The following is a 25,551-nucleotide window of genomic DNA, read 5'->3' as shown; positions in this document are numbered from 1 at the left end:
CTTAATAATGTAGTAACAACAATGACTTCCTAATTAATTCATAGTTCAATGCAATTCCAAAGTCCCAAAAGGGTTTTTCATTGAGATTAACAAGATGATCCTTAAAGTCATATGAAAGAATAAATGGTCAAAAAACAGCCAAAGCAATTCAAGGAAAAAGAAAAGGAATAAGGGAAAATCTGCTCACCCAGAAAACAAGATTTATTATGTGAGACAGGACTAATTAAAACAGTGTAGAGACCCAAGAAGGAAGAGGAGTACGTGGAAGCTACTTACTAACCTCCTCCCAGGACCACTCTGCAATTACAACTAAACTATAGAGAAATTATCCTGAATAACCAACTGAATGCTCACTGGAGAGAAGCCTTATAACCACAGACAGACAAAGAAACCACTTCACCACAAAATGACTGGTAGGATGTATGGGGTGCAAGAGGGCTGGTGGGACTCCCATTGATGGTAGCTGAAATTCCAGAGGGGTACTGTAGCTGAGGGGTCTCCCCCTGAGATGTGTGGGGCCTAAACCCCAAGCTGGGCTGCCTGGCCTAGAGCACCAGAGCTGGGAAAGGAACCCAGATAACATCCAGCTGTAAAAAGCAGTGGGGGGTTCTGTGCCCAGGGAGAGATGGCTGAAGATGAAGAGAGCCAATGCACAAAATTTCATTTGCAGCCACTTACCATGGGCTCTGGCAAAGGGAGGAGAGAGTAGACTAGAGATGCCTGAGGAGACTCTGGGGCCTGTGGCTCTGGGGAGAGATCTGAACTCACAGCTGCTATGATCCCTGTGCTGAGTCATTCCTCATACTTCAAAGAGGCCATACTCTCAGGGAGATCACAACCCCTCCAAGTGGCATCAGCCTGAGGAGAAGCAATAGCACTGCCCACAAGGATTACTCTGCAATATCCTGTGAAGCTTAAGCTGGGCTGCTGAGTACAGCTTGAGGCTATATCATTTATTAAGTTTAACAACAAAGGTGGATCTCTGGGAGCTCTGAGACTTTAGCTAACCATCTCCCAGGCCCAGTGCTGGTAAAACCCAGCCTTGGTGCACAGCCTTGTTCTTTCTGCAGACTAACAGGCCCAGCAGAGGGAGCCACACACTGTGGATCACTGATAAATCCAAACAGGTTGACCAAGGCCAGTGACAAGCAATATCTGACAAAGGACTACACCAGAGTCTTTGCAGATCTACCTAATACATAGAAACAAATAAAAAAGAAAATAGGAAAAAAAAAGATAACAGAATAGGAAGACAAAGAAACAGACCCCAAATGAAAGAACAACAGATTTCTCCAGAAGAAGAACTAGATGAGACGGGTGCAAGCAATTTATAAGATAGAGTTCAGATTAATGATTATTAGGATATTCAACAGCATTTAAAAAGACATAAAACCCATAGAAAAGGACCAGACAAAAATAAAGAATGCAATATCTGATATAAATAATACACTGGAAGAAATAAACAGTAGGTTAGATGAAGCAGAGGATTTAATCAGTGTTTGAAAGACAAGGTAGGAAAAAACACCCAAGCAGAGCAGAAAAAAATAGAATAAAAAAATGGGGAGAACTTAAGAAACATTTTGGAAAACATGGAGCACAACAACATCCACATAATGAAAATACCAGAAAGAGAAGAGAGTGAGCAAGGAATAGAGAACCTATTTGAAGAAATAATGACCAGAAAACTTCTTCAATCTGGTGAAGGAAAAAGACACACAAGTCCAGATAGCTCAGAGAGTCCCATACAAGTTGGACCCAAAGAGGCATATGCTGGGAGACATCATAATTAAAATAGCAAGGCTTAAAGACAAGGAAAGAATCCTGAAAGCTGCAAGAGAAAAGCAGTTAGTGACATAAAAGGGCACCAATTAGACTGTCATCTGATTCTCAACAGAGACATTTCAGGCCAGAAGGGAATAGTGTGAAATATTCAAGGTGATGAAAAGCAAGGACTTACACCCAAGGGTTCTTTTATTCAAAGCAAGGCTACAATGAAGTGAGGCTATCATTTAAAATAGAGGGAGGGATAAGGAGCTTCCCAAGAAAAATGCTAAAGGAATTTGTTAAAACCAAATCAGTACTGCAACAAATGGTAAAGGCCTTGCTTAAGAAGAAAAGAGAAAGAAAAAAACACACAGAGGAAAATAGTCTAACAATAATATGGCACTAAATACGTATCTATCAATAAACACCTTAAATGTAAATGGCTTAAATGCTCCAACCAAAAGACATTGGGTAGATGAATGGATAAGAAAAAACCCCTATATATTTGTTGCCTCCAAATGACCCATTTTGGATTGAAAGATACACACAGACTAAAAGTAAAGGGATGGAAAAAGATATTTCATGCAAATGGAAAGGAAAAATAAAAGCTGGAGTAGGAGTACTTATATCTAACAAAATAGACTTTAAAACCAAGGCTATAGTAAGAGACAAAGAAGGATACTATGTAATGAGAAAAGAAACAATCCAAAAAGAGGATATAACCCCAGTAAACATTTACACACCCAACACAGGAGCACCTAAATATGTAAAGCAAATCTTGATGGGCATGAAGGGAGAGACTGACAGAAATGCAGTCATAATTGGGGATTTTAACACCCCATTGACTTTAATGAATACATATTCCAGGAAAATCAACAAGGATGCAGCAGCCTTAAACAACACACTAGATCAAATGGATTTAATTGATACCTTCAGAACATTTTACCCCAAAGCAACAGAATATACATACTTTTCAAGTGTACATGGACCATTTTCAGGATAGGCCACATGTTAGGATACAAAACATGTCTCAATAAATTTATGAAGATTGAAATCATATCAAGCATCTTCTCTGACCACAATGCTGTGAAATTACAAATCAATCACAAGAAGAACACTGAAAAACACACAAAGACATAGAAGGAAAATAACATGTCATTAAACAATGAATGGGTCAACAATGAGATAAAGGAAGAAATAAAAAAAAAAATACTTTGAAACAAATGAAAATAAGAGCACAAAATCCAAAATCTGTGGGACACAGAGAAACAATCCAAAGAAGGAAATTCGTAGCATTACAGGCTTAACTCAATACAACAAGAAAAATCTAACTTCACACTTAAAGGAACTTGAAAAAGAATAGCAAAACAAAGCCCTAAGTGAGTAGAAGGAAGAAAATAATAATGATCAGAGCAGAAAAAAACAAGAGTCTAAAAAAAGGATACAAAGGATCAATGACTCCAACAGCTCATTCCTTGAAAAGATAAACAAGATTGACAAACCTTTAAGCAGACTCATCAAGAAAAAAAGAGAGGGCCCCCAAAAATAAAATCAGATATGGAAGAGGAAAATAACAACTGGCACTAAAGAATTACAAAGAGTTGTAAGAAAATATGAACTATATGCCAACAAATTGGACAACCTGGATGAAATGGATACATTCTGGGAAATGTAGAATCTTCTAAAACTAAATCAGGAAGAATCAGAGAATCTGAATAGACAGATTATGAATAGTAAAATTGAAGCAATAATCAAAAAATCCCCAACAAACAAAAGCCCTGGACCAGATGGCTTCATAGGTAATTTTTACCAAACATTCTAAGAAGAACTAATACCTCTCCTCAAACTATTTCAAAAAATTCAAGAGAAAGGAAGGCTACCAAGCTCATTTTATGAGGCCAGCATTATCCTAATTACAGAACCAGATAAAAACAACACACAATAAAGAAAATTATAGAACAATATCCCTGATGAACATAGACATAAAATCTTGAACAAAATATCAGCAAACCAAAGACAGCAATGCATCAAAAGGATCATACACCACAGTCAAGTGGGATTTATTCTGGGAGTGCAAGGTTGGTACAACATTCACAAATCAACAAATGTGATTTATCACATAAACAGAATGAAGTATAAAAACCACATGATCATATTAATAGATGCAAAAAAAAAAAAGGATTTGATAAAATCCGGCACCCATTTAGTATAAAAATTCTCAGGAAAGTGGGAATACAGGGAACATAACTAAATATAATATAGGCCTTATATGACAAACCCACTGCCAGCATCATAATCAATGGGAAAAAAAACTACAAGCATTATCTTTGATATTAGGAAAAAGATAGGGATGTTTGCTTTCACCTCTCTTATTCAACACAGTATAGGAAGTCCTAGTCATAGCAATCAAACAAGAAGAAGAAATAAAAGGCATCCAAATTGGGAAGGAAGAAGTCAAACTGTTTTTATTTGCAGATGACATGATACTGTACATAAAGGACCCTAAAGTTTCCACCAAGAAACTACTAGAACTAATAAGTTAATTCAGTAAAGTAGCAGGACACAAAATTAATATCCAAAAATCAGTTTCATTTTTAATATTCCAATAATGAACTAACAGAAAGGGAATTTTTAAAAATCCATTCACAATTGCTTCAAAAAGAATAAAATACTTAGGAATAAACCTAACCAAGCATGTAAAAGATCTGTACTTGGAGAATTTTAAGACACTGAAGGAAGAAGTTGAAGAAGATATAAATAAGTGGAAGCACATACTGTGTTCATGGATCATTAAAATGTCTATGCTACCCAAAGCAACCTATAGATTCAAAGCCATTCCTATCAAGATTCCAATGACATACTTCACAGAACTAGAACCAATATTTCACAAACATATATGGAATCACAAAAGGCCTGCATAGCAACAGTGAACCTGAGAAAGAAGAACAAAGTTGAAGGAATCACGCTACCTAATATGAAACTATACTATAAGGTTACAGTAATCAAAACAGCATAACACTGGCATAAAAACAGACACATACATCAATGAAACAGAGTAGCAAGCCCAGAAATAAACCTATACATTTGTAGTAAATTAATATTTGACAGAGAAAATGAGTCTAAACAATGGGCTAGAGATATTCAATAAATGGGACAATTGGACAAATGTGCAGAAAAATGAAACTAAACCACCTTCTTACACCACACACAAGAATATGTTAAAAATGAATTAAAGACTTAAATATTAGACAAGAAACCATAAAAATCACAGAAGAAAACTTGGCAAAATCTCAGACATTGCTTGCAGCAACATATTATTGGATATATCTCCCCAGGCAAGAGAAATAAAAGAAAAAATAAACTAGTGGAACTACATCAAACTAAAAAGTTTTTGCTCAGCAAGGGAAACCATCAACAAAATAAAAAGACAACTCATTGAATGGGAGAACACATTCGCCAATTTCATATCTGATAAAGGGTTAATAGCCAAAATTTATAAAGAACTTACAAAACTCAACACCAAAAAACCCACAAACATTCCAATTAAAAAATGGGCAAAGGACCTGAGTAGATACTTCTCCAAAGAGAACATACAGATGGCTAATAGACAAATGAAAAGATGCTCAATGTCACTAATCATCAGAGAAATGCACATCTAAACCACTGTGAGATATCACCTCACAGCTGTCAGAATGGCCATCATTAATAAATCAACTAACAACAAGGGCTGGTGAGGATGTGGAGAAAGGGGAACCCTTTAGAATTGTTTGTGGGAATACAGACTGGTGCAGCCACTGTGGAAAGCAGTATGTAGATTACTCAAAAATTTAAAAATGAATCTGTCTTTTGACCTATGGGAAAACTGTGGGAAAAACTGATCCCACTCCTGGGAATATATCTGTAAGAACCCTAAACACTAATTCAAAAGAACAGAAGCACCCCTATGTCCATGGCAGCATTATTTACAATTGTCAAGATATGGAAGCAACCCAAAGATCCATCAATAGATAAGTGGATAAAACAACTATGGGGCATTTATACAATGGAATACTACTCGACCATAAAAAAGAAAATTTTAGCCTTTGTGAGAGTATGGATAGACCTGGAGAACATCATACGGAGTGAAATAAGTCAGTCAGAGAAAGCAAATACCACATGATTGCACTCATATGTGGAATCTAAAGAACTAAACTAACAGCAAAATAGAGACAAGCTCATAGATGGAGAGCTGTTATGATAGCTAAGGCTGGGGTTAAATTAGGGGGGTAGAGGGACTGAGCAGAGAGGAAAAAGAATTCATGGACATGGACAACAGTGTGGCAATTGTGGGAGGGGTATAGGGGTTCTAAAGGGTAAGGGGAAAATACAAAAAAATAAAAAATAGAAATAAATAAAAAAAACAGTTTAGAATAGATACAGAGACAGATAAATGGACCCAAGGAATGCAATGGAGAACTTCTGAACAACCCTCACATAAAAGGTGTTATATCTATTAGAAGTGACTTCACAAATCAGAGGGGATAATGTGAAATAAATAGTGTTTGGTAAACTTGACTATCCACATGGAGAAAGATAAATGAGATTCTCAGTTCTGCAAACTGCATTACAGGTGGATTAAGGATATAAATGTGAAAAGCAAAATTATAAACTTTTAGAAGAAAACATGAGAGGACATCTTTATCATTTTAGGGCTAAGGAAGGATTTGCTAAATAATATAAATAAGCATAAAACATTAAGGAAAAGATTAGTAAGTTTAAACAAATTTAAACTAACATACTTTTTTATGATGAGGCAACAAAAATGAAGTGAGAAGACCAAAGGGTAAAAGAAGATATTTGGATGAAATGTTACAAGGTCTACTTTAAGAAGAAGAATATCAAAAACATGAACAATAAAATGGCAATAAAAATATATCTATCAACAATTAAATCTAAAAAACAAACAAATAGGCAACACAGAAACAGAATCATAGATACAGAGAACATTTTGATGATTGCCATTTGGGAGGGGGGTCAGGGAGCTGAGTGAAAAAGGTGAAGGGACTAAGAAGTATAAATTGGTAGTCACAGAAAAGTCACAGGGATGTAAAGTACAGAATAGCAAATGGAGTAGCCAAAGAACTTATATGCAGGACCCATGGACATGGACAATGGTATGTGGATGGCCTGAGGGAGTGAAGCACTGGGTGGAGGGGGAAAAAGGGGAAATTTGGGACAACTGTAATAGCATAAACAATAAAATATAATAAAAAATAAAATAAAATAAAAGACATTTGTAATCTTACAACAAAGGATTAGTATCCAGAATACATAAAGAGCTATAACAAATCAATAAGAGAAAGGCCAACAATTCAATAGAAAATAAGCAAAGGACACAAAATGGCAAATTATAAGGGGAAAACCTGAACGCTTAGTAAATACAAGATGCAAAATCATATAAACTATCAGGGAAATGTAAATCAGAAATGAAATACCATTACGCATTCATTGTACTGGCCATTAATGTCTGTTAACGCCTAGTGCCAGTGGAGATGTAAACTGATACAAACACTTTGGAAAGCAACTTGGAAATTTGACTAAAGGTGAAGACATGTGCACCCCATGTGTCATCAATTTCTACCCTAAAGAAACTCATACATGTCCACTCAGTGGGGCGTATACAAAGATGTTCCTTGCAGAGGTGTTTGTAACAGCAAAAGCTGAAAACCTGTTTCCAAGTAGGGGAATAGATAAATTGTGGTTTACTCACATAATGTAATACTATACAGTAGCAGCTGACAATGAATAAACTTACATATGGGCATTATTTTAAAACAATAGTATAATAAAAACATATATAGAATTTATACATATGTATGTTATAAGCACTCAAGGGATGGTTATTTTGAAACGTGGGCATGGGCCTTGAACTCTGCTAACATTTTATTCTTTAAAGGGAGGGAAGTAGGGAAGGAGAGAGGGGTAAAGAGAGAGAAAGAAAGGGAATCAACCCACATAAAGCAGTGACAAAGTGTTAGTGTACGCAAGTATATTTAGGCAGGGTGGTGGTTGCACAGGTCTCCATTAAGCTATTTTCTATTTTTGTCTATAGGATGTTTTTAAATTATGTTTTCCTAATTAAAAATTATCATCACCACCCCACAAACAAAACAAAATCCTATTCACTCCATGTGTCCATGCCATTAAACCACTTTAAGGTTTCTTAAAACTCTCCTTGCCCCTGAAGGCTGCACCTGCTTACCCAACATGAGGCCTTCCACGGAGGCCATCTAGTGTGCCTCAGCCGTCTACTTTACCTTCCTCACATTCTCTGCTTTTCAGGGTTGGAACAGTTTAATGTTCACCTTTTTAAAAATCCTGTCACTTTGTCTTAGAGTAGCAGCTTAATCTTGCAACCTCACCCCACTTGCTGAACATTAACCTCTTTTAGTCTCCATCACAAGATGCATTTTCCAATGCATGGAAGAGGATTATATTCAGTACATTTTTGCTTGTGGGTTTCAGTGCTGAAGTTTAAATTCCAAGAGAAGAGAGAAAAATATATACACAAAACAACATGCGTGGATATGAAAATAGAGGAAGGGAGACAGCATCTTTATAAATTTGGCAATTTACTGTTTAGCACATGCAAGTTAAACCTACCTGTAAGATATGTTACTTCAGCAGCACTGCTGAGGCTCAGTAAGTCAGCTCCTTGATTCTGACATGAAACATAAGCTTCTTTCCAAGAAAGAGCTGCTTGAGTATTAAATTGGTAGCAAATCCCAGTCTGCTCATTCTTTTCCCAATTATTTTCACAGCCATTTTCTGTTGATAAAAAGGCATGTTAGCAATCATAAAGTAAGGGCATAAGGTTTTCTATTACTTAGAATGCTTATAAATACTGCAATTCAATTTGCATACTCAGGATATGCTTCAATTGGGGCTTGTTGCTTGACTAGACTGCATTTTGATTCTTTGGTTACAAAAAGAATTTGAAATCACAGGACACCAAGTGACTTGGGCTGATTAAAGTTTCTACTCGCTTCTTGTCCACCCTCCCTTTATACCCCATCAATTACGAGGCCATATTTTATCTCACACCTGCCTTGTGCCTACGACTAGGAGACTTCCACTGTGCTCACCTTGTTAAACCCCCAAGTTAATGGAAAACGAGCTCATTTGAAGACGATGGCCACCTGCGGAGGGGTGCACCTGTGGCCGGCGGTGAAACTGCTGTGTGTGGATGTCTGCATGCAGACATGCTGCTTAAATGCTCGGGATTTACAGCCCAAGTGACTACATTATTTGGGAAACTCAGTCTGAGTTTCTCCTTAATATTTTAATAGATAATTCAATATGTGGCATATAATTAATATTACATAATCATATTTATATGTGCATGTGTACATATGTGTGCATATATACACAAACATATATGTTCATTATATAATGTACATATTATTTTCTTTAATGAATATTTAAAAAGCATATATCATTTCAGGGGAAAATGTTCAAAGTTATTTTCTGGACAAGACACATGGGTTTTGATGCAATTGGCTCAAAAATACACTCAGAGATTCCCATGTGCTCTTTACAAGAGGAAAAAAAAATACAGGCGCCATTGAGTGTGTCGCAGACTTCACTCTGGGGATTTCCGAGGGGCCTTTCCATAACCAGTCACACATATCACATGGCCTTTCAAGCTGGAAGAGTCCTTAGATACCATCTTGGCTAATGTGCAGAGGTGTCTGTGGCAAAGCTATACTGAGAGCTCCAGTCTCTGAGTCTGGCCCATTGATCTTCTTAATGGCTGACACTACTCCTTTGGCCACTTTTGAACAGTCTAAATAGCAACAGAGGTTGCTATGACATGTGGTGAAAACAAAATAGGTGGATTTATAAGTATACTGCCTAAAGGTTCCTTATTACCACTGAGGCCCTATGCTTATAAGTCCAGAAGCTTCCAATGGAATAGCAGTGTATTTACTATAAAAGAAAATCTCAGCCCTGGCTGTCGTAGCTCAGTGGATTGAGCGCAGGCTGGGAACCAAAGTGTCCCAGGTTTGATCCCAGCCAGGGTACATTCCTGGGTTGCAGGCCATAACCCCCAGCAACCGCACATTGATGTTCCCCTCTCTCTCTCTCTCCCTTCCTTTCCTCCCTACAAATAAATAAATAAAATCTTAAAAAAAAAGAAATTAATGAAAAAAAAAGAAAGAAAATCTCGATGGTTTAGCAGTGCTTGGATTTTAAAAAATTAAAGTCTTGCTTCTTCCTTAAAGATAACTCTGGGACTACCGGCCAAGATGGAGGCTTAGGTGGATGCACGGCACCTCTACGCACAACCAAGATTGGAACAATTTAGAGGCAGAATAACACCCAGAACTGACAGAAAATTTATCTGAATGGAAGTCGGACAGCCAAGAAGTTGAAATAGACCTATTCATCCAGACCAGTAGGAGGGGTGGAGGGGAGCAGCCGAGCTTGGGTCATGGTGCAGAGAACAGGGAGAGTTGGGCGCATAAGGCAACTGGGAACACGTAAGGCATCTGGGGTGCGCAAGATCTCAGTGGGTGGACCCTGAGTACGCAAGCGGCAGCTGGCTGACCCAGTGAGGTGGTGATTGTGGATCAGAGCAGGGCACGCAACCCAGGATCCCAGGGAAGGGACTGAGGTCCCATGGAGAATGGAGCTACCGCCATTGTTACCTCTTGACCCCGCCTTCACATAAAACGCCACAATCTAGCAACTGGGGCGCCCAGCCCTGGTGAACACCTAAGGCTCTGACCCTCACCGTAACAGGAGTGACCAGACTCCCCCCACAGAGAGAGAGAGAGAGAGATGGCTCAAACAGAAGAGCAAATCAGTGCCCCAGAACTCATCCTTTTGAGCAACCAAGAGATAGCTAACCTATCAGAGGCACAGTTCAAAACACTGGTGATCAGGAAGCTCACAGAATTGGTTGATTTGGTCGCAAATTAGATGAACAAATGCAGGTTACCATAAAAGAGATGAAGGAAGATGCATGGGGAACCAATAGTGATGGGAAGGAAACTGGGTCTCAAAACAATACAGTGGACCAGAAGGAAGAAAAAAAACAACCAGACAGGAAAGAATGGAGAAACAAGAATTCAAAAAAAATGAGGAGAAGCTTAGGAACTTCCAGGACATCTTTAAACATTCTAACATCTGAATTATAGGGGTACCAGAAGGGGAAGAGGTAGAGCAACAGATTGAACACGTATTTGAACAAATAATAAAGGAGAACTTCCCCATTCTGGCAAAGGAAATAGACTTCCAGGAAGTCCAGGAAGCTCAGAGAGGCCCAAAGAAGTTGGACCCAAGAAGAAACACACCAAGGCACATCATAATTACATTAGCCAAGGTAAAAATGAAGGAGAGAATCCTAGAAGCAGCAAGAGATAAGGGGACAGTCACCTACAAAGGAGTTCCCATCAGACTGTCAGCTGATTTCTCAAAAGAGACCTTACAGGCAAGAAGCGGTTGGAAAGAAATATTCCAAGTCATGAAAGACAAGGACCTAAATCCCAGATTACTCTATCCAGCAAAGCTTTCATTTAGAATGGAAGGGTAGATAAAGTGCTTCTCAGATAAGGTCAAATTAAAGGAGTTCATCATCACCAAGCCCTTATTTTATGAAATGTTAAAGAGACTTGTCTAAGAAAAGAAGATTAAAAAAAAACATGTATAGTAAAATGACAGCAAACTCACAATTATTAACAACCACACCTAAAGCAAAACCAAAAGAAACTAAGCAAACAACTAGAACAGGAACAGAACCACAGAAATGGAGATCACATGGAAGGTTGGCAACAGGGGAGTGGGAGGAGGAAGAGAGGGGGAGAAGGTACAGAGAATAAGTAGCATAGATTGTAGGTAGAAAATAGACAGGGGGAGGGTAAGAATAGTATGAGAGCTGTAGAAGCTAAAGAACTTATAAGTATGACACATGGACATGAACTAAAGGGGGGGAAGTGGGTGGGAGAGGGTGTACAAGGTGGAGGGGAGTGAAGGGGGGAAAATGGGACAACTGTAATAGCATAATCAATAAAATATATTTTTAAAAATCAACTAATAAAAAAAAATAACTCTGGAAGGCCCAGGAATGCATTTAAAATCTACCCATTGCGACCCAAAGGAGGCTACAGGCATCAAGACACATGCTAGTCAAGGCAGCCAGGCAGAGTGAAATAACGATGTTGGGGAATAAGAGCCAGGAATCCTGGGATGTCCTGCAGATTCTACACGAATGGGGTCCGATGCTGACTGGGTTTGTTGTCCCTCACCTGAGAAGTGAGGCTTTGCACTGGATAACCTTGGAGCTCCCTTTCACATCTAAGCTTTCTGATCCAGACTATTGGGGTATTTCAATGAAACTGGTGCCCGGTTGACCAAACTCTGCTTATCAATGACAGAGGAAGAATATACAGTATTGGTTTTTTACCTTTCAGGTGTTCCAGGGGTTTAAAAGCCTGTGCCTCTGCCTAAAAAAGTGATTTTCAGAATGTGGTCCCAAACCAGCACCATTAGTATAATCTAGGAACTCATTAAACTGCAAATTCTTGGGCCTTACCCTAAATCAATAGAATTATAGTTTCTAGAGGTGAGCCACAGAAATCTGTGTTCTAATAAACTCTCCAAGAGATTCTGTTTCATCCTGAAGTTTGAGGACCATTGGCTCAATACAAACTCAAGTTGTTTAGAACTCTGCATTTTGAATCTCAGCTTCCCTCAAAGGGGGATCCACATTACTAGAACACCAGGTTGGCTGTTGAATAAGGCAGAACACTGTATTTGTTTAGGACAGGACCTCAGGGCTGGATTTCCTGGCCTTAAGTCTTAGCACTGAAATTTATTAGCTGTGTGACCTTAGGCAAGTAACTTAACTCCTCTGTGCCTCACTTTGCTCATCTGCAAAATGGGATGTGTGAGGCCTCCAGGCATGAGTACAGGTTGAGTGCTTAGAGTAGTACCTAACACTTGGCAGGGCCCTATAAGTATTATTACTTAGGTCTGGAGCTGTTCACTTTTTATTTACTACATATTCTTCTAATCTATTGCCCTTTAAAAATAATTCTTAAGCACCTACCACATGTCAGTTACTGTGAGTCCCTGTAACACTCACCTGATTGACAAGAAAATTCGTCTGTTGTATACAAGATAATGATGCAAATTGCTACTTTGGTGTCTCCCCCACCCTGCTCCCTGACCTCCCTCCTCTAGGAACAGTCAGTTTTTTAGCACATCTTGAATTGTTTGTGTCAAGTTAGAAGCAATTAGAAAAAATGCTTTGATCAATATATAGGAGTCAAAGGGAACAATTCACCAATATTGAGAGACTCAGGGATATGTCTCTTTTGGCCCCCGCTCTTTGCTTCAGGCCATAAACATATAAGTGTCTGCCATCCTGAAAGTGTTTCCTTAGCCTACCTCCCCCTGAGACCACCTTCTTCCCTCTACTTTTTTTCCCATAAAACTTAAGAGGCTTACTCACCTTCTGTTCACATTTCAGCCCATTATAAGCCAGCTTCTATGACCACTAGTCTTTTGAAACTGCTCTATTAAAGGTCAGCAGCAATTTCCTAACTGCCCATGCCTTTTCCACTTTCACTCCCTGAGGTATCTGTGCTAAAGAACACTCTCTCATTGTTTGTCTTCTAGGACACCAACCTGTCTTTGTTCTCTTCCCAGGCTACTTCTGAAAGCAGGTTCCTGGCCACACATTAGTTCTTCCTCTTTCCTCAAATATATACTCCTTGTCTAAGATAATATTTGTTGCAGCCATTTTTGAATCATTTTGGACTCTTCCTTTTCCATTTTGCCTCTTGGAAACGATATCCTTTTCTTTCCATATATAAAGTTTACTAGCCCATACATACCTGGGTTTAAGCAGATGCCCCACTTTAGGTCATATTCGTAATTTAAGGTGGTTGCACACCACGGCTCATGGCGATCTTTGTCAGTGATACACTCGTGGTGCCAGGTCCCAGCAACTAAGAATGGAAATTCACAAGGTCTCCCATACGAGTTCCCATCTCTGGTATATATCTCTGTGGGTTGGGTGGAAATAGAGGAAAGGAGAATTAATAACTGAGTAATTAGCTTCAGTTAACTAAGTTCTAAAAACCTGCTTGGAAAAAAAGATAGCTGTTTTCATTTATGAGAATACAGTATTTGGATAAACTGCATGGTGTGGAAATTCAGAACACAAATGCTGACTGCTCAGGTCTGGGCTTGAATGCTGGCTCCCCCACTGACCAACTATGCGGCTGTGGACATGAGCATTCATTGAGATAATACACATGAGACATCACTTATTGTGATATGATGAACAGCTGAAAAACCATGGCTTGATCAAGTAAGGATCAGCTGACTACTGTGGTTGGCAGAGTATTTCCCCAAAGGGGGTGCCCTGCCTGAGCTTAAATGTACACTCTAACTTCTTTTCTTTAGTAAGAATGGGGTCAGAAAAACTCCTTGGAATCACTGAAGGTAGCTGTGGACTTTGGAACCAACTACCGAGTTGTTCCCGTTCCTCACAGACTGGTGGTAGAAGTGAGGCTGTGGGTTTTGAGGAAGTGGGGGGAAGAGCTGCTGGGTTTCAGAGTGGGTTTTTGGAGAGTGGAAGGACACGATAATTCAGATTATGAAAGAAGAACCAGCTTTTACCGCGCAGTCACAGGACCAGCTGGTAACCTGCAAGACTGTGGAACTGGCTTTTTTTTTTTCCATTTTAATAATTTTCCCTGGAACACACACACAGAGGAACTGAAAAATTATTCTAACCTGTTAAAAATTATTTTTAAAATTACTCCAAACATGCCTGGGAATACTTAGAGGAAGTGCTCAATACTTAAATGTTGATAACAGATCTCTTGGAAAGGTGTTTTTATAGAACAGCTAACTCTATAACTAATTCAGCCACTTTTTTCCCACATCTATAAATTGTTTAAAACTATGGTCATTACCAGATTAAATAATAACTATTTAGATCTAATAACCATTTACCAGGCTATTAGGGTCCCTCAGAATGTCTGCTATATTTGCATAAAAGTGTACTTAGATAGTATTCAATTCAACATCCTTTATTATCCTCAAATGTCCATTTAACTGAAGCATGAGACTTAACAGGTTAGAATGTATTAAGCAGCAATGTATCCAAAGATACAAATAATTTAGATGTTTTTATTTGCAAAAAAAAATTTTTAAAAGAACGTTGGTTTTGTTTTCCCTTGACATATTAATGGTTCTGAATATGGTATTTCTGTTAAAGAATAAATTGCCCTTATATTTTATAAGGATCCTACTTATTACCTAAGTTTTGTTTTTAACCATACCCAGACTCCCAAAAGATCATGACCAATTTCTCTTTTATATTATAACACTTAATAGGAGAGTCCCTGAGCATAATGACAATTACTTTGAGAAACATCAGCGTTTTTCCCCCCAAATTCTTGTGTTTCTCATACAAAGTGCTTTCACATACATCTCTTTCACTTGCTCTATACTGTAAGCCTCTGAGTTCAGTAGGGCAAGTGCTACACTGGTTTGTGAAATCCCCAGTTTATGAGTAGTTAAGCAGATCTTCCAGTCACTCAGCTGACAGTGACAGGAACAGGCTCTTTGATTAGAATCCTTGACATATAAGATTGTTGTGAACTCAGTGGCTGCCTTCTTAGGCTTTTCTGAGAAGAATCTTCTTGGAATCTTCTTGTGTAGACTTATGAGGATACAGCCTTTAAAAAGATGAGACACTTACATGGAAAACTAATATAATTTTTTTTAGGTATTATTATACAAAATATCTTCAATGCTTAAAAAAGTTGGCAGGCTTCTGAACTGCTCAAAATCCAGAGCGCTCTTTAGCCATGACTCCACTAAAAGTCCATTTCCTTTGCATAATTCACCAAATATTCAAAATGTGAAGAGGGCTAGCAAGACCAAGATATCTTAATGAAATAAATGTATATGTGGAGGCTATTCAAAACAGTTTATGCTTAAAATGTCTACAGCTAAAGTTTGCTCTGATGAACATGACTCACACAGGATGGGGTTTGGGGAGAGGGGTAACCCAGAACACAATGGCAAATAAATGTTCTTATATTAGAAGTAAAAAAAAATTATATAGCAAAAACCATGTCAGAAATAAAGTAGCTATATTTGGGGAACACAGTTCTGGTTTTGAGCTGTGGCTTTGCTTTGCTGTAACAAGTTTGGTAACTTTGGACTTCACTTTGTTTTGACTCAAGTACCTTATCTTTCTTGTCTCTATATAGTTAGGGATAGCAGAGGGGGCAGGGTCCAATGGGGGGAATCTGGGAGAGCAGTCCTAGAGAAGGTCCCTAACAGAAGACAGCAGTCTCTAACCTCACGACAGGCAGGGACTACATAAATTTAAAAGGGTAAAATTGCCAGGACTTAACATTTGACTGAACTTGAATGGTGGCAGAGGAAATCAGGACAACTCTAGGGCGACTTACACATTTCTGACACATGTGACTTGGATGGTACCAGTCACCCAGAGAGGAACGGAAAGGAAGAGGCAGGTTTGGCCCTGACCTCTGTGCAAGTTAAAACCTGAGGAATGTGTTGACAAGTCAGAACTACATGTGCCTTCTCTTAGAAATCTCTAACTCTCTTATTTCAAAGTATAATGTTCCAAATATTGTATTTGGTAAGGTCAAGAAAACTTTATACCTGTTTGACTCTTTCAGGGGTGGTGCTCTAGGTGGGTTCTTAACCTTTTGGGGGCCACTGATCACTTTGGCAGCTGTGGGAAGTGCTCAGGCTCCCTTCTCAGAAGAATATTATAAATGCACAAAATAAAACACACTGGATTATGAAGAAAACCAGTTATATGGAAATGGAGACATTTGGGGGACCGAACGGACTTATGATTATGATTTTGAGGGGACTGTACCCCTCAAGAGACAGTGGCAAGAGACAGAAAGAGCCCTGCCAGGAAAATTATCCTTTCTGATCCTTGAACAAATAGAATGAAACAAGTCAAGTCCAGTTCAAAAGGTATTTTGTTTGGTTCCATGTTTTCTCTTAGTTGCCAAGTTGGAAAAAGGCTTTCCAGCACAAAATTCAAACCTGCCATTGAGTGGTATCAGGACCGCACTTGCTTTTTAAGGTTACAAGGAAGCTGACCAGCAGAAACAGGCCTGTGCAACTACTCAAGGGTCAAGGATTGAAGAAGAGAAAAGCCCCACCCCAAACTTGCTAGTATTTCCCTGTGACAGTAAACCTGACTTCTCAGAGGTAGCTGTATCTTCACTAGGAGGTGCGAATAGGTAACCCCAGACAAAAACCTGTGGGGAGAAGGGGAGGGATAGGAGGCCAGGTTGTGCTTAAATAAACTTTAAGAGAAGAGGAGAAAGTCTCTGTAAAGCTATGTAAATTTACAAAGAAGAGCAAAGGTGAAATAATAGTTAAGACTTATAAGATAATTAAAGATATATATCTCAAAACCAACAACAAAAAAAGAAATATTTATATCTCAATATCTGATGTAATTTAGAGCAACATAATGAAAAAAGATTTGCTTATGTGAGAGCCATTGACATTTAGAGGTTTAAAAAATAAATCCACTCATTCTTTTTAAACTTGGAAATTCCTGATGACCCAGTTTCTAGATTCAGAACAAAGTTCACAATCAACTCACCAAAAGGTAATAATCATGTACTCATTTGTGAAAGCAACTGAGACAAGGTCCAGTCTTAAGAGGAGGAATCATCAACATAAGCACCAAAGTGTAATAGCTATACCAAAAATAACAATAAGTACATAAACCCACAAAAGGCTCTAAAACTTTTCCATTACTTCAAAATCTGCAGATAATACAAAGTGTATGTGCTTTCTCTCTTTTTTTCCTCTTCTTTTGTAACTTAGAATAGGTTTAACTTTACTGTATCATTTACTGGGTTTTTATACTGTATGGAGGCTTTCCTATCACTCTAACTTTCCCTGGAGTTCAGCATGCAATCATAGGAAGTATGTAAGCATATACTCTGGCATCAGGGAGATTTTCAATCCCAGGGGGCCACAGAATGGCTGTGACCTGTGATAGGCATGTACCCTCTCCTAGCCTTGCCTGCAACAGGGGACAAACAGCACGGACCTCACAGGGGTAGTTCCGAGTTACTGCCCAGTACCTGGAACTGAAGTCCGGCTCACAGCCCTTACCAGTGTGCAACTTCCCAGCCAGTTGTTTAATGTCACATTTACCAAATACAGCAGCAAATGCATCAAAGTCCTTCTTCAACACTCACCGTGGTAAGGCTGGTCACAGAGGCTTTCCTTGGAGCCTCCTTTCTTCCAGACATCAGATGAATTTGTACTTGCTATGGCATGTCCATCCTTCAGAGCCAACCTGGACTGGGCAGCTCCATACAGAGAGTGGCGCTCACATTTCCACCACAGCATGGCATTGGAGTCACAGCTGAACATTCTCAAGGAATCCATGGGTTTGGTAATATCTAGGCCTAGGCACTTCTGGGATTGCAAGTGAAAGAGCCGATGCTGGGACACCCACTTCCACAACATGTCCGGGGTTGTGTCACAATCCGTTGCTACTATCCAGTCATTTAGTGGCTTGATGCACTTGCCCGTGTTTTCATTGATGATGGTGAACGGATCATTACCTGAGTTGAGACAGACAATCAAAGAAGACATTTCAGGATTCTGGATCATGTGGCTGATGTGCTTTGGACCCTGCTTGCTGAGGAGAGTCTGAGCACTGTGGGACCGTCCCTACCCTCCAAGCTGTATAAACTGGAGTGTCCTGCACAGGGTCAGAGGGCAGTAGTGGCCAAAGAGGCAGTATGTGGGAAGAGCCTGGGCTCTGGAGCCCATCTGCCTGTGTTCACAGTCTGCTTCTGCTACCTGTTAGCTATCAGGGCAAGTTATGTAGCTGCTGACCCTCAGTTTCTTCCTTTGTAAAATAGTACTTCATACAGTAGGTGTGAGGATAAAATGAGCTCATACATGCAAGACACTTAGAATGGTATATATATGTATTATTGTTATTCTATGAAAGGGTTTCCCCCTTTCTTTAACAAGATAAACTCCTTAGTTTTCATCTCCTTTAGATAGGTGGTCTACAGTCAATGAGAACTGTCCTTAGTCTATCCAGGACCACAATTCTGTCTTGCTTACACTTTACCATGACAGGATAAATTATTGCATGACATTATTGTGCCTCAGAGGACAGGGGTAGCCTCCTGTGGGTTAACAGGAAACAGAGGTCTGGGTTCTGAGGGTAGTGGGGAATCTGTGGCCGACTCCATCGTGGCACCTCCAGGGAGGTGACAGCAAACCCCTGGGGAGGGGCTGGGGGTAGGAGGTTTACTCTGTGGGTCACCTGGGGACCCCAAACCTGAACTCCAGCAACCACCTGAGCCATAGGATGCAAGCAAGACCCAGTAGGTGTGGACAACAGAAAACAGAAGTAATCAGTGTGAGCTGAAGGCTAAAGAGAGGAACCTCCCCGTACCTCCCCTCGCATGAGCTGGGGAAGACTTCAGTAATGACAGAAACTGCAGTTCTGGTAACCTGGTGAAGTGGGGCCTCTGAATAAATTTTAATTTGACGTTATGAAAATAAATTGTTTCTTGCACACCTAAGTTTGTGGAGTAAGGGTCACATCTGCTACAACAAACAACTGAATAATTTGATCAGTGCTTTTACAAAGAAAAAGTTCTTGAAGTTATACCACAGAACTTCATGTTGATGAGAGTAAAGCTGAAATATTTCAGACAAACTTAAATAACTGTTATCAACGAACCAAATTATTCAGAAGGACCCATGAAATTTTAGTTCCCAAAAGGCACTTTCATTCTGATGCTTGTTTCACAATTACTGGCTTTACTAATACTAAACACCTTTTCTAATAATAATTCATGGCTTTCAGAGTTAAACACTTTCATACCAAAGACTTGAGGGAAAGTTTAACTATATAAATAATAACTATAAAATTAAATCCAATTCCAATTTGGACTTTGGACAGACCTTCATGTTTTAAATAGCAGCAGCAGCAGCAGTGACAAGAGAAACAACAGAAACAACAAAATCCTTTAAAACTTTAAGTTATTTCTGTATTTTAAAATATTGCATAGGGTTGCAGCTAAGGAAGTCTGCCATAGCGGCTTCCATCCCTCACTCTTTCTTCCTTGACATCACTCTTCCACTCTCTGCTTTGTGGACACAGTTTGGGAAGACTGTAAACAAAGAAGAAACGGTTCTGTCTTAGAAGATTATCACTCACACTTTCTCTAATGTCCTTCTCCCACTCATCAAACAGCCGCTCAGTCCCAGGATGTACCTCTTTCCCAAGCTATTCTCTCTCATATCACCAAAATAAATCTTGTGCTCCCAGGTATCAGGAATTGCTGCAGGAAAAAAAAAAAGTCTGCTCCTACAGAAAAATGGGTGGCTGCTACCCTTGCTGAAAACTTTCCCTCTCATGCAGTCTTAGTTCTCTCTTTCCTGGGTCCTCAGTTCTGTGGCCTTAACCTCAAACAGGTGAACTGGGCTAGCAGCAGCTTTGCCTACCTTTGCAGTTTGGAATTCTAGATTTTTCAAGGTGCCTTTGCAGAATCCAAAGGATTAGCTATGGCTCTTAGTACAGTGGCAGTGCAATGAGTTAGGGATCCTAGATTAAAGACCTATCTCTGGGTCTTTGTATTTCCAAATGTAAAATGAAAGTAGCAGAGCATAAAATATCTAAGCCACTTCCAATTCTAACATCCTATACTTCCACAAGATACCAGTTTTCTTAGTCTTGCAGGTTTTATTGGTCTCTGCTAAGTTCACTGCATTTGTTCTTTTAAAAAAATTTATTTAAGTTATTGGGGTGACATTGGTTAATGATGTTATATAGATTTTAAGTACACAATTCTACAGTACATCATCCGTATGTTGTACTGTGTGTTCACCACCCAAGTCAGGTCTCCTTCCATCGCCACGTGTCCTTTTCCCCTCTCCCACCTCCCCCACCCCCCTCTCCCATGTAGACTCTGTACTGTTGTCTGTCTCTGGGAGCATTTTTTTTTCTTAATCTCTTCACTTTTATCACCCAGCCCCCAACTCCCCTCCCCTCTGACAGCTCAGTCTGTTTTCTGTATCTATAAGTCTATTTCTATTTTGTTTGTTAATTTTGTCCATTAGATTCCACATATAAGTGAGATCATGTGGTATTTGTCTTGCTCTGGCTGCCTTACTTCACTTAGCATAATACTTTCCAGATCCATCCATGGTGTTGCAAAAGGTAAGATTCCCCTCCTTTTTTTTTAATAGCCAGGTAGTATTCCATTGTGTAAACGTACCACAGCTTTTTTTATCCCCTCATCTACTGATGGGAACTTGGGCTGCTTCCAGATCTTGGCTGTTGTGAATAATGCTGCAGTGAACATGGAGGTGCACACTGCACATTGCTCTTGAACAGAGGTGCACAACTTTATTATGTTCATACTAATGCCAGCAGCGTTTTAGGTCATTCTAATCCCATCTGTATTGAGCATGCTCACTCAGGTGACAATGCTGCTTTATAAATATTCTTTGGAAGAGAAAAAATATGTACTCTTTTCTATTTATTCTGTTTTATTCTGGGACCCCCTAGAGACTTGACAAGCTGTAGGAACTCTTGCTGAACCCTTGCTGAAAACTTCCCCTCTCATGTAGTCTTATTTTTGTCTTTGCTGGGCTCTCAGTTCTGTGACCGTAACCTCAAACGGGAAAGTCACAGTCATATGGAGTAGTTATGTTAAAGAGGAGTTGCCAGCTTCTTACCTTATTGCAACACCTATGTTTCTAGCTACTTGCCTCACTCTAAACCTGTCTTTTACCCTTGTGTGAACACCACTGTTTGACACCTACACCGGTCACTTGGCACAGGTATTAATTACTGATATAATTTAAGGAAATGTTGTTAGTCTTCATATATAATATATGTGTAAGTGTTCGTACATAACATCTAAGCTGGGGAGAACCTTGTCTTCTTGTGATGATTCCCTATTACCTTTCCCTCCCCTTAGCAAGAGCTGTCCAGTCTGCCTCGTCCTGTGACTCTGCAGGGATAGTAGGTTGTAGTATGGGAAGAAAAACTGAGAAAGTGTAAAAATATACACTTAAATACATTATACTGTAAATACATAAATAATGTATTTAGAAAATTTGTTAAATAAGAATGTATAAAATATTTCACAAATGCATTGCACTTTAAAAACGTAATTATAGAGCAACTTTTAAAACAGATTTTTTATTAATAGGTTTATATTGTATCTTATTCACTAAACAACTTTATACTGGTACTAACTGGAGTTTTATTGATTTATTTTTAAAGATTTTGTTTATTTATTTATTTTTAGAGAGAGGGGAAGGGAGGGAGAAAGATGGAGAGAAACATCAATGTGTGGTTGCTTCTCACATGCCCCCTATTGGGGACCTGACCTGCAACCCAGGCATGTGCCCTGACTGGGAATCAAACTGCAGACCTTTTGGTTCACAAGCTGGCACTCAGTCCATTGAGCCACACCAGCCAGGGCCTAAATGGAAGTTTAATGTTTACCTCCAAATATAATATCGAGACAAGCCTAAAAGGCAAGGTTGATAAAAACAAGCCTCATTCTCCCAGTAGCACCTTTTAAATGCATCATTTCATGTAAACACTCTAGTGGTGCTTGAGAGGAAATGGCTAAGTCAGCATTATCAGAAATGAAAATGAATTTTCAGTATTTCCACATCCATCAAAGGAAAACTAGCTCTTATTGTTTCATCATTAAGCAATTTCTATCTTATGAGACCTAAATCAAAGAGTTTTGGACATTCCAAAGAGAAGCTGGACATCAATGTTTTATAACCACAGGCAAATGGAGAGGAAGATTCCCCAGAAGGCCAGAAGGAAAGACTTCAACATGTTTAATGTCAGGGGAACTTACACAGCCCACACCGTGGAGCTTTTTGTGGAGTCACTGCCATGTGTGCAGGTGTAAAGGTGCAGCAGGCGACAATTGGAAGTCTGGGTTTGCCAGTTCAAAAACAGGCCCTGAAGTGATGGCTGGGTCCATGGCAGTCCACTAGGAGTCAGAAAGTCATGGAGTGCAGATTGGCTGGTATGGGCTGGTGAGAGTTGCAGTCCTTCCTGAGAGATTGGTTTACTTCAAGGTGTTAGATCTCCAAGGAGGCAAATAAGTAAACTAAACAATTGGCATTTCCCCAAGAACACCCGAGGAGTACCTCAAATGCTACAGGTACTCCTCAAACATCTGAGCAACCAAGACCACCTGCACAAGCCTAGCTGCGTACATGTGATGAGAAACACGCCATTACCAGCATCATGAAGCTGACAGGCTGCCAAACAAGCTACCTAAATGGCTGGGGTTTCAAAATTCCAGTGCTTTCTGTAATAGGGCCACAAGTCTGTTCTGAGGGTATGAGAAAGCCAACCAGAGCAGCTATTGAGAGGGAGAGAGGATGCAGGAAAACAAATATGAGGACCTAGAGTAGAGCGAATGGAGTTAACCCCTTGCTCTTTGTTTTGGGTTGATGTGAAAGGCCAAGGATTGTGCAGATTGCAAAAAGGAAATCTTGAATTTTGTGGGGGAGGCAAGATATAGATAAAGCTACAACAGATGTAGATGAAAACCAGGAGGTTAGTAACTGAAAGGTTAGTGTGTTTGACTGTAGGTAACTTGCTGCAGTAAAAAATTTCCCCATGGATTGTGAGGCAGGCAGAATAGAATTCTTAGGACAATAAATGATTTTGGGTAGCTTCCAACATGGGGGGTCAGAGGCAGAGCAGGGTCCTTGCTGTAGATAAGGTGATGCCACTCACTCTTAGAAACCTCTTCCAAGCACCCTCTGAAAAAAGCCTAACTCAGATAGTAGCTTATTTTAGCTGCCAATAAAACAAGAGCCACAAGCAATGTGAGGTTTTCAAAAGCTTCCTTAGTCATCTTTTACTTACTCATACATAAGTGATAACAGAATTGGTGGGTGAGGACTGCTCACTCATTGCACACTGGTCTTCAGCCAAGGCAAAAACAGAAAGTAAAAGCAAACGCAGGTCGCCGCCAAGGGTGCTGGTGAGGCTCTCACTAGCTACAGCATCAGCTAAGGGCGTCGTTCCTGGTCCTGCTTCCGCAGAGAGAGGCAGGAAACTCCGGGCGGGCAACCTGCCTTCCTTCCAAAGTGGTGATCGTTTGGAGCTGATAAGCCAATTAGAAGAAAAGGTCGCTGCTCCAGGCATTGGGGGATGATATCATAACAGAGTAATGGTCATGATTACTTTAGGAGACATGGTTTAACCTGACTTCCTTATTCACGTGCATCCGTGGGCACAGTTCAGTCGGGGGATCATTATCATCGTTGGCGCAGTGAGTGAACGGCGCCTCTGGACACTGAATGGCAATGGTGACCAAGGGGCGAAGGAGTAGTGAGACAGGCGGGATGGGACGACAGGGGTACTGAAAAGCCCTATTCTCCAGGGAAGCAAGTTAGAGGGGAGAGAGTGAGGAAAGGACGGGGGAGAAGGGGCACAGAAGAGACTCGGTGCACCTCCCCTCCCCTCCCCTGGGCTCCTAGTTCTCAGCCCCAGAAAGTCCCTGCATTCCCACGCCCCACCCCGCCCTGCCCTCCCCCCTCCCTCTTCCTCCCAACCCCTTTCCTCCTCTCGCACGCAGGGTAATGGAGTTCCCGAAGCCGCTCCCTGTGACGAGGGCAACCGAACACCTTCTCCCTAGACCACTCCTTCGGCTCACTTGTCCAGCTCCAGACAGCTTAGGAAAGCAGACGTGTGTCGCGACCTGGAGCTCAGCACGAATCCGAACCGGGGTAAATCGGCAGATCTAGCAGCGTCGAGGCCCATAGCTGATTGGTGGGCGGACACACCCCACGGTTACCTGTGTGGCCAGTGGACTCCACCAGCTCGAAGCACTGAAGGAGCAGCACGATGAGCGCCGCTGCGCGGTGAGGGGTCGCCCAGCGGGTCCTCATTCTGAGCCGGCCCCAGCGGTCCAACTTGGTTCTCGGGCGCAAGCGGAACGCAGCCCTCTCGGTGCGCCCAATCTGCCACACCAGCGCGTTTGCTTTTAGGCTCCCAGAACGCCCCAGCTCCACCCTCGACGCCCTCAACCAATTAGATCACCGTGTCTTGGGTCGCAGGCAGGGCAGGGCGGAGCACGGTTAGGAGGCGGGAAGATGACGCACCTGAAGCTCCGCGCACCTGCTACAGGCAAGACCCACTAGGAGGCGGGAAGTTAGCATACAGCCAGAGAGCTGAGCCCAGCACAGACTACTCGGCATGAGGGTCCTGAGTCCCTCCTCTTCATCAGTCAAGCCCAGGAGACGGAACACTTGCTGGGACTTGGCACGGCCCGCGTGGGTGGGTTCCGTCAGTTTAGGGCCTGGTTCTCTGCCCAACGCACCTCTGTCAGGGATGTCTTCTTCATTGCACGGCTGGGTTGGAAAGGCACCCACATCCTCTCCTACCTCCAAGGGGGAAATGTGCATCCTTCCTAGTGCAAATGTGGACAAGCCAAATAATTCAGTCGACCTTGGCAACATCTTGCACATTTTGATAAAACAAACAAAGGTGAGGTAATGCACACTGCAGGTAACTCGCAATTATTAAAGCATTGAAAGCAAGATCCCCAGCCGCTGAAGCTCAGTTGATTGGGCATGGTCCCACAAACCAAAAGGTCGCTGGTTGGATTCCGGATAGAGGCACATGCCAGGCTTGAGGGCTTGGTCCCCGTGGGGGCACATGTGAAAGGCAACCAGTAG

The 25,551-nt window shown here is 40.7% G+C and overlaps 1 protein-coding gene across 2 annotated transcripts in view; it reads right to left on the bottom strand.

The window, feature by feature from the left end:
- LOC114494221 (CD302 antigen) overlaps positions 1 to 24,860 on the bottom strand; it is a 148,937-nt gene extending 124,077 nt beyond the window's left edge. Inside the window, exons 1-4 of one of the 2 annotated variants that reach the window (XM_028509160.2) lie at positions 24,669 to 24,860; positions 18,042 to 18,413; positions 13,647 to 13,817; positions 8,407 to 8,571 (exon numbers count right to left, since the gene is read on the bottom strand). In XM_028509160.2, coding sequence (XP_028364961.1) covers positions 8,407 to 8,571; positions 13,647 to 13,817; positions 18,042 to 18,413; positions 24,669 to 24,762 — 802 coding nt within the window. In that variant the 5' untranslated portion in view covers positions 24,763 to 24,860. The remainder of the gene's footprint in view (positions 1 to 8,406; positions 8,572 to 13,646; positions 13,818 to 18,041; positions 18,414 to 24,668) is intronic. The other variant, XM_036023423.1, reaches the window with a different exon arrangement.
- Between the last annotated feature and the right edge of the window lie 691 nt (positions 24,861 to 25,551).

This window comes from Phyllostomus discolor, chromosome 4, assembly GCF_004126475.2.
Source record: "Phyllostomus discolor isolate MPI-MPIP mPhyDis1 chromosome 4, mPhyDis1.pri.v3, whole genome shotgun sequence".
Taxonomy (NCBI): Eukaryota; Metazoa; Chordata; class Mammalia; order Chiroptera; family Phyllostomidae; genus Phyllostomus; species Phyllostomus discolor.
The sequence above is the reverse complement of the archived record's forward strand: the minus strand, read 5'-3'. Positions and strand labels throughout refer to the sequence as shown.